Source organism: Nuphar pumila, chromosome 12 (genome assembly GCF_984573655.1).
Source record: "Nuphar pumila chromosome 12, dmNupPumi1.hap1.1, whole genome shotgun sequence".
In the NCBI taxonomy this organism is placed as follows: Eukaryota; Viridiplantae; Streptophyta; class Magnoliopsida; order Nymphaeales; family Nymphaeaceae; genus Nuphar; species Nuphar pumila.
This window is the reverse complement of record NC_143260.1, coordinates 5,098,326-5,107,359: the sequence shown is the minus strand read 5'-3', so window position 1 is coordinate 5,107,359 and position 9,034 is coordinate 5,098,326. Positions and strand designations below refer to the sequence as shown.

General features: G+C 38.4%; 1 protein-coding gene across 1 annotated transcript; it reads right to left on the bottom strand.

Moving 5' to 3' along the window:
• Positions 1–478: 478 nt before the first annotated feature.
• On the bottom strand, positions 479–4,956 carry LOC149819752 (alpha carbonic anhydrase 7-like). Its single transcript, XM_089983479.1, has 7 exons — positions 4,833–4,956; positions 4,523–4,740; positions 4,004–4,110; positions 3,811–3,913; positions 2,979–3,137; positions 1,347–1,400; positions 479–565 (listed from the first exon to the last, which is right to left on the bottom strand). The coding sequence occupies exons 1-7, from the start codon at positions 4,954–4,956 to the stop codon at positions 479–481; spliced, it is 852 nt and encodes a 283-aa protein (XP_089839605.1).
• Between the last annotated feature and the right edge of the window lie 4,078 nt (positions 4,957–9,034).

The following is a 9,034-nucleotide window of genomic DNA, read 5'->3' as shown; positions in this document are numbered from 1 at the left end:
AGGGGTATGCTTAACCCCATATTGCTCTGCCCAAAAAAAAAATTTGAAAGCTATGTCATAGGGACATGCCATTTTGGGTGCGTACGGACACCCTCAAACATGCCGACTCAGACACTGACACTTGCAATGTTATTTTTATTATATTTTAATTTTATTTCAATAAAAATCCATTTTTAATGTTAAAATATTCAAAAAATAGTTTTTATTGATTAAAAATAAAAAAAAAATCCATGCCCTCGTATGCCATTTTTGAAAAAAAAAAAAACTGTAACTTTAGAGTCGAGTCCGAATCCCGCACCCTGAGTCCTCAAACATAGACCGACCAAAAGTGCAAACTATTAACTGCTAATGGATGAAAATGAAAATGTGGTTATTAATAATTTGTGTTTTTACATTAACTACAACTCTATCCTCAAAATCGTAAAGTCTTCTAAAGGAGGCAGAAGAGTTTGTACATATCACAAGTAATTGGTCCGTTCTAACTTAGCTTAGTAACCTTTGGACCGTACAGCCAAATCGGTCTGATATTGATGTGTTGTGATGGCCTAGCGTTTTCTTCAAAACCCTGCAAAATCAAAGGCCAGCTGACGTTTATCAAACCTTCGAACATAAAATACTTGGGGCACGTTTGAATGCGGATACGTGGATCAAGGCACGGTGATCCGCCTCTCTCGACCAATGGATGTTAGAAAATGAGATCCTAGTTTGTCATTTTTGGCTCCAACTCCGCGGATCTCTAGTCTGATGGGGGAGGGGTCGGACTAGGGACCCAATGCCCCGACTATCACACCAATTTTTTTTTTTTTTGCTAAACCCCCCCCCCCCCTCTCACATGAATCCTAGCTACGCCACTGTACCCCAGTGGTTAGGGGAAGAGCACTGGAGTTTTACATTGTGGACACCAACCCGGTCCATGGTCAACGAGACATCTCTAAAATTAAAATTAATGGGATGTCCAAACCATAGCTGTGGTTTCTCTATGATAAACAAAAAAAAAAAAAGGGTTTTTTTTTTCTTAGAAGAATCCAAGATCTCATTAGGATGGAAACTTGAGAAACAGAAATGGAAAACCAGACTTTCTAAAATTCAAGGTTTTGCCTAAAATAGGAACACGGATTCCATCATTTGATATAAGATGGGTTCATTCCTAGCCATCCAATCAACGGCTAGATGGTTCTGCTGGATGGCTATGATTGAATGTATGATGAAACCCATCCTATTTCAAATGATGGGATCAGTGTTCTTAAAATAGGGATTTCGAGGCTATCCCCATTGAATCCAGGTATTGGTGTCGTGGCTTGATCCCCGTGTTGTGGATCTCCTTATAGATTTATGGAAGTACTTACATCATGAACTGCTTGTCTTAAGGCATGAATTTGTTTCTTTGAGGCAGTCCTCACCTGAACATGCAATTGTCATTATTGGAAGGCATTAAAGAAATATATGGTGTTTATGTTAAATTATTTGCCAAAATGCATCTTTTTTGTTAATATAAAAGAAAAAAAATCAAGGACATATCAAGTCTAGTGTTGAAGAAACTCAAATATGCATGGCTCTACTCAAATATGCTTAATAATTGATCTCAATAATATTTTCTCATCTTCTTCTAAGAAAAAAAAAATGCATGGCGTGGACTAATTAGTAGAAGTCCATGGAAACCTAGTCAGCTTTGGGCAGCGAGTAGGGGTGTCAACGGGTCGGGTTTGGTTCGGATCTAGGTGAAACCAGACTTGGACCAGATTTTTGTGTATGGTATTGGATCCGGACCCGAGTCTAATCGCATCTACTATAAGAAAAAACATACCCAGACCTGATAAGAACTACATGAACCAAACCCAGTAAAACCATATTTTTATCAAATTTACATTGAAAAATTGTGGGTCTTAATCGAAACTCGAGTCGGGTCCGGGTCTGGTATAAAATCTCACAAACTATACCTGGGTCCATGTATTAATCGGACCTTCAGGTACAGACCCGGGGTTTTAATTAATCGGGTCTTCTTATTTATCACCATACCCAGATCCTATAGGGTTTGGTTCGGGTCGGGTCTGGGTAAACCAGGCCCGTTGACACCACTAGCAACGAAGGGTGAACCGTGGCTAGTGCTGCAAATGGATTGGATGTGACCCTAATCATGCTAGATCTGAATCCAAATCCGAAGCAAGAACAGAAGATCTGGATATGGATCCAGATCTATATCAGATTTGAAGGGGTAGTGCTGAATCCAAGTTTGAAATATGTGGTAATATTAGATCCAGTAAAAACAGATTTAAAAGAAGCTCTTTACATGTAAAAAGTGCAACTGATTTGGACTTTTAATCCAAATCCAAGCTGAAAATTATCTGATATAGCTAATATGATTCCGAACCAAATGCTCCTATGGATCCGAATCTGGAAATAACATGTTGGTTTCAGATCTGATATCCAATTATTTCGGATCTGTTTGGATTTTGGACCATTCTCCACGCCTAGGACCTTAACTAGGATAATGGCTATAAGTACGCAGGTAGATTTAGGCAAAACTAGGTTCACCTAGTTGGGCCTAATTTGACTCATTATGTTCTCAACACTTGCAGAGTTTTATGTATAGCCTGTATTGGTTGGACATGAGTCGGCTATAAATGGTTCTGCAAACACATTGGATCTAGTTATATCCAGATCCGCATCCAACTGAGCTCAACAGTTTACCCAGTTCAGGATCTATATCTAGGCTCAGCTCTCATTATACTTTATATGAAACAGTTTCATGAGTTATATGCAACAAATTCTAATTAGACCGGATCCAAAAACAAGAAACTGGATCCGGGTCCAACCTAATACGGACATGATCCAATTGGTTATTTGGGTCTGCTTTTCTGACCTATGTGAGGCCTAGTTGGCTGAAGGGGTTTTAGCCATGCCCCAGTGGTTAAGTACGATGATGCATACATGTTTTTTTTCATGGTATTTCTTTTTTCTTTGACAGAATAAATGCATACCTTTTTCATTATAGTCCAAATTACTCCTTCAGTACAAGGAGGTGTGGTGAGGGAGCCTTTGTATCTGTAGTATTCTCTGCTTCCAAATTTTATTTTTCTTGGATTGACAATCCCAACGTCTTCATGAGTTAATCCAACGATCGTGATGTCAGGCATCAGCTGAAAAAAAAAATAAACAGAAAAATAATGATAATATATTCTTTATGGATACCTGAGCATGGTAAAATAGTTTATTCTATCAAGTCCCTTGCCAGATTTTCTTTTTTTGATATTTACAGGGAAAAACTGCCCTCAAGATCAGAGACCTAGTCGCACTGGCTGACCCTTGCCAGATTTCTTTCTCATAGGTTGACCACATCTTGACCAGGACCTGCATTGCCGGCCTTGGGCTTGGATTCAGATTGTGAGGCCTCTTATTGAAACTGGATCAAGTTAGCTCCATACATGTACGTAAAATGATGTGTTGGGTCTTTTTTTTTTATGAGGAGGAGTACCAGACTAGGAACAGGCTGGGTCGCTTAATGAGCTCCTCCTCCTAGATAGTAAATTCCGGGTGAGTGCCCTAGCCTGCAAATGAAACCCACCAGCATGATCCCAAAGGAGAATCGATCCTGGGCAAGATGGGATTTCACAATCTTTCGAAGACCACCCTAACTACTTGGGCAACCCGGGGCAGGTGTTGGGTCCAGATGTTTATTGATTATTGAACTGGATAGTACTAAATATGACTAGATGGATCTTGATTGGTCGGGTATTTGACCCAAACCTTGGCCCAATCTCTCTCTCTCTCTCTCTCTCTCTCATATGAATAAGAAAGGTGCTAGTTTTCAACCTTTGCAAGAAAAGGATCAGGTCTGCCAAACTTGTAAAGAATTCCAACCACAGCCATGCCTCCTTTTTTGCTCTCATGAAATATGTGCAACTCCATGTCATATCTGCAAGCACACAGCCACCCACCATAAGAGAGAGAGAGAGTCTCATTATCCTTGTTTCTGATTGCAACAAATAAATAATTTATTTATTACCTTGACCCATTTACTGTATGCTCAGTAGGTGAGTGCCAATGCAACTGTTTCAAATAATACTTTATTCCATTGATGTAAATCCCTCCACCATCTCCTTCCCATTGAAGCTAGAGCCAAATGTAGACAAATTTCTATTTATCAGATTTGTTTAAAAGACAAAACAATATAATATTATAATTTATTTGAATATTTTTATTCAGATTCAAATAAAATATTTAAGCACCTCAGGTTTTCCCTTCCCATAAAGCTGTTAACCAAACACGGAAAAGTACGGTCGACTCAAAAGTGTAAGGCATCAAGCATGTGCTGCCACATGCATGAAAAGTAATGTTTGAAATTAGTGAAATGATTTTACTATTTTAGGATGTTTTTGGAGGATTACTTTTAGATCTGTGGGCTGGTCAGCCATATCTAAGTGGCTTATTTTTTAAATGCAATCATATTTACTAAATGAACAGAAAAGTTGATACGATGAGCAGAATGAAGGAAAAAAGGAAGATAGCAAGGATTTATATATACCATAATATCATGGCCTCTGTTCTTCAAAACAGCAGGGGCTGGCTTGTATTTCCTTTTCAGTCTCCCCAGTTTTGGAGAAATTACAACCCTCCTGTTGAGAAGATCAATGGGGGATTGCATCTTTCCATTGCCACAAGCTTCCCATTCAGGGTGCATATGCCCCCAGTGAAGTGGCCCTTTATCGCTTCCTTCTGTATAATCAAACTCTTTTTCCTCCTCTGCAAATTCTCAAAAATAGTTTATTAAAATCTCAACACTCAAAAGGCAAAAACATGACATCCATGAGAGAGAGAGAGAGAGAGAGAGTTACCAACTTCTTCAGAAGGATTTTTTTTGGAAGGACCAACAACTTCAGCAGAGTTGCTGCAGGGAAAGAGGAGAGCAAGAAAAGTGAGAGAGAAGAGGAAAATTATGAACTTGGTGCTCATTGCCATTGCACTAAGTGCTAACGCCTTGTTTTTCTTTCTGGGGAATGAATCCCCTTTTATAAAAGAGTAGGGATACAAACGGTCCGGATCCAGAACAGCTAAATATATGGGGAATCGGATCCATAACAGTAAAAATAATTACAAAACCACCATCCTGGATCCGACCCATTTGCATGCCTAATAAAGAGACTGGGATTACTCTTATGGGAGGTTTTAGATTTTAATAATGACCTTGGCTTGATGTGTGGGGAAACCTGCATGATAAACGAGTGAAATTAGCTGGTCAAACACTTGACATGTCACTGTGACCCACAAGGCTTAGCGTTTAGGGAACAATGACAATAGATCAGGCCCTTTTATAAGTACGGTCCAGTAGAGCTAAGCCCATGGGGTTTTTTTAAGATCGTTTTTTACCTATATTGGCTTAAACAACTTTCAAGTACCCACAATTGTCATCCCTAGTCCTTAAAATTGGTGAGACTTGAGTCTCTATGAACCAGGCATGGCCTATCTTGATGAACATTTTGTTGGTGTCTGTTTATTGTCAAGACTCTTCTCAAGGCTGATTGAGATGACTCGATGCATCTTGTCCTAGTTCATTTGCCACTGGATCTTGTAAATAACACTCACCAAACTCATTTTCATAGGATATGGCACGGGCGTTTGCCACTGATATCAACTCTTGGTTGGATCGAAACCCTCTAATGACAGAGTTAAAGGACACCAACTAGACAAGCTACCAATGTGATCTTAGAGACGGGTTGTATTGCCTTTTCAAAAACTGCCCCAACCAGTTGAGCAACCCGCACCTTCTCCTCCATCAGTGACTGAATAGTGGTTGAAAATATGGAAAAAGGTGTTGCATTTATTCAAAGTAAAGAGAGTTGATGTCTTAACCTTTAGTCTACTGTCTAAGTAACGAACAAAAGCCAGCATCATCATCCACAATTTGTCCCCATTGAACAAGGTGGCAACCCTAATTTTCTATTCTTTGGGATGTCCAAAAGTCCCCAAACTCTTTAAAGAGGCATTAAAACACTTCTGCCAAGGTCATGTGTTCCTCATTAAAATAATTGAGGCCAGCATATATATGATACGGACGTTGAACCTTAGAATGTGGTTTAGGTTATCTTAAAAATTAAAATTAACCGAACTTTGTAAGTAAAAAAAATGATAATAATATCCCAGATTGTGGGCTCAATCAGAAATCCCATTTCCATTTTCTATTGAAGTTTTCTTACTTGTGGCATCATCATTAGGGGTGTCAACCGGTCGGATTTACCTGGATCCGACCCGAACCAAACACTATAGGGTCTGAGTATGGTGATAAATAAGATGACCCGATTAAGACCTGGGTTTGGACCCGAAGGTCCAATTAATACATGAAGTTGGGTATAGTTTATGAAATTTTATACTAGATATGGGCCCGACCCGCAATTCTTCAATGTAAAAATGATAAAAAAAATATTATTGTATCGGGTATGGCCTCAGTCTGGTTCATGTAGTTCTTATCGGGTTCAGGTATGGTTTTTTTATGGTGGGTCTGATTAGACTTGGTCCAGACCTGATACTCTAATGCACCAAAATTTTTAACTTAAAAACATAGAATTTTAACCTTTTCTTTTAAATAGCACAGCAGAAATTGTTTGGGTTTTGAAAAGTCAAACAATTCCTATGGGTTACAAAAATGAGTTTTGTAGTTGAAATAGAAATCTATCACATAACCAAGAGAAGGAAATATCATTCTATACAATGAAGATAGTTCAAAGTTTATAAATCTTCAAAGCTTTAATAAAATATCACATAGAAATGAGACATTTGACAGCTCATTTCAAGATCGTGAACATAGTTACGGAAAGTTGGATCTGGGCTTCGCCCCGCACCGAGCTCTCGCACCGCATCATTGTTCATCACTTGTGCTCCATAAGATGGAGTCAAAACTCTTGCGATCCGGAAAGCAAAATTAAGCATTGTGCATTATGATAAGTAATCAAAAGCATCTATCATGATTTCAGTTATGCAATATCAGTATGATTAGCTTGATTATAATCTCAGAAATATAAAAATATGTTCACAACCTTGATATGAATAGTATGATCATAATAATGAGGTATCAATGAGAATCATAAGATCATAATTTCATACATAACAATAAGAATAACATGCTCATAATCTCAATTAAATCACAACTCACTATGTTAGTCAGTTAGCAAAGTTAGTATTAAGTTTCGATAGGCTTACTCCTCTAGGTACGCAAAGAATAGTTATCATAGTGTCAGCTAGAGTATACTATGGTGTTCATTATGCAACTTGTATATTTGCCGTAGTATCTACTGCCCGGATCCCAACTCAAGCCTCGACCTCTAAAGAACCGAGATATGATAGGTGCATGGGTAAATTCAGATTGGAATATCTATCGTTGTAGCAACTAAGGTCTACCCTCTGTCTGATGACCTAGGCCTCCCTGACTTTGAGTGACGAAGGTCTGAGGACATTATGGACCTTGTTTTTCAAGTCGGTATGACATGTAATTTAAATCTACATGTGACATTTATCACTTGAAGTTGTACCATCCACCCTCTCTTAGATGAACCAATTTGTGAATGGGTGACGTGGGTGATTCCATCTTCATTATAGGTAATTTTAGTAGTCATATGAGGTGTTAAGGCTTAATAGTCCTATACTCTCTGCAGGGCAGTATGTCTTGACAAGGTCGATGTCCAACCTAAATCACACACTTCTTAAACAAGCACCTTGCCAGTCAAGGCATATATCTATGATTTAATGTGTGGTAGTTAGCACATATAGTGAGACTTCTTCTTACGGCGTGGGGTCGCAGCCCACCCAAGCTCTCATTAGAGCACTAATGCCTTCTGTAGTTAGTTTATTTCACACATAAGTTGTAATACCCATAATTTTTATCAGATAAATAAACTTAAAATTTATATCCTTAAGCTGGTACAAGGATATTTTTAGTGTTGTATTTGTTTATTCATAGTTGGATCTCGGATATCCTATTTGGATCTTCAATATTGGATCTCTAATATATTGTTCAGAATTTTGATATTTCATTCTGACCTTAGATATCAGATTCTGGAGTTGTCAGAGACAACTCCAAAGAATCGACTGTATCTGCTAAGATACTGGTCTGATTACGGTGTTCTTGGGCTTTCTGGAAAGCCAAGACACAGACCTTCAACATTGCGGTTAAGGTCGCAGCCTGAATTGTCTGGAAAGGTTCCAAAAATTCTCTGTCAAGCCGTCGGTCGGATGGAGTCTGTCAGTTCCTATCCCGTCCAGAACATTGTGAACAATATTCCTTATTTTTGGGATTTCTCACGATTCTTTTCATAAAAATTGGATCTGTTTGATTTTGTGGAAATCTAAGATGCAGGTCTATAACTTTTATGTTTATATGTTTTGCAGAATCATCTTGTAAGTTAATCGAAAAGAGTCAATCTTTTTGTATCTACCTAGGTATGAGTATGATATTTCCTGTTATGGCATCCTCTGTATATTTTCATATGTTTTGAATATCTGGATATTTGTGGTGTGAAATAAAAAACTGAAAAATTGTCTGGTTAGATAACACTCTGATGAACCTTAGTGAAGTTCAAAGTTTCTTTCGAATCCTACGTTTAAGTGCCTGAATCCGTGGTGGTTCAGGTGCACGAATAGAGCCCGCTGTCGCAGGTTGTGACAATTGCCAACCAGTTCATTAGAAAGTTCAAAAATCAATAGAAGCACATAGATTAGGCCAAAAATTACGTATCATAGCTCGTTGGAAAGATCTAGATATGACCTATATTTTCTTTGTTGAAAGTTTTTGCAAACTTTATAGTTTTAGGGGTCAAAAATCCCTTCGAACAGACTATTTGTTGAGCCCAAGAGTCTGTCACAGTGCCTATGAGTCCCAGTTCCGAGTCCATGGAGCAGACACTTTTGATCTGAATCTGGTGATTTTAGATTCGTTGGAAAGGTGTGTGAGTCACGCACGACTTTCCTTTAAACTGTCTCTATCAAAACAAAGTGCACGAGTCCCAAAAAACTTTGTTTTCTAGAATCTTGTTCGAACTCACTTTCG

Coding starts and splice junctions, on each gene's coding strand:
- LOC149819752 (XM_089983479.1), bottom strand. CDS start 4,956: ATGGCAATGAGCACCAAGTTCATAATTTTCCTCTTCTCTCTCACTTTT. Junction 4,741..4,832: donor AAATCCTTCTGAAGAAGTTG/GTAACTCTCTCT, acceptor GAGAATTTGCAG/AGGAGGAAAAAGAGTTTGAT. Junction 3,138..3,810: donor CTGATCCTTTTCTTGCAAAG/GTTGAAAACTAG, acceptor TTTTTTTTTCAG/CTGATGCCTGACATCACGAT.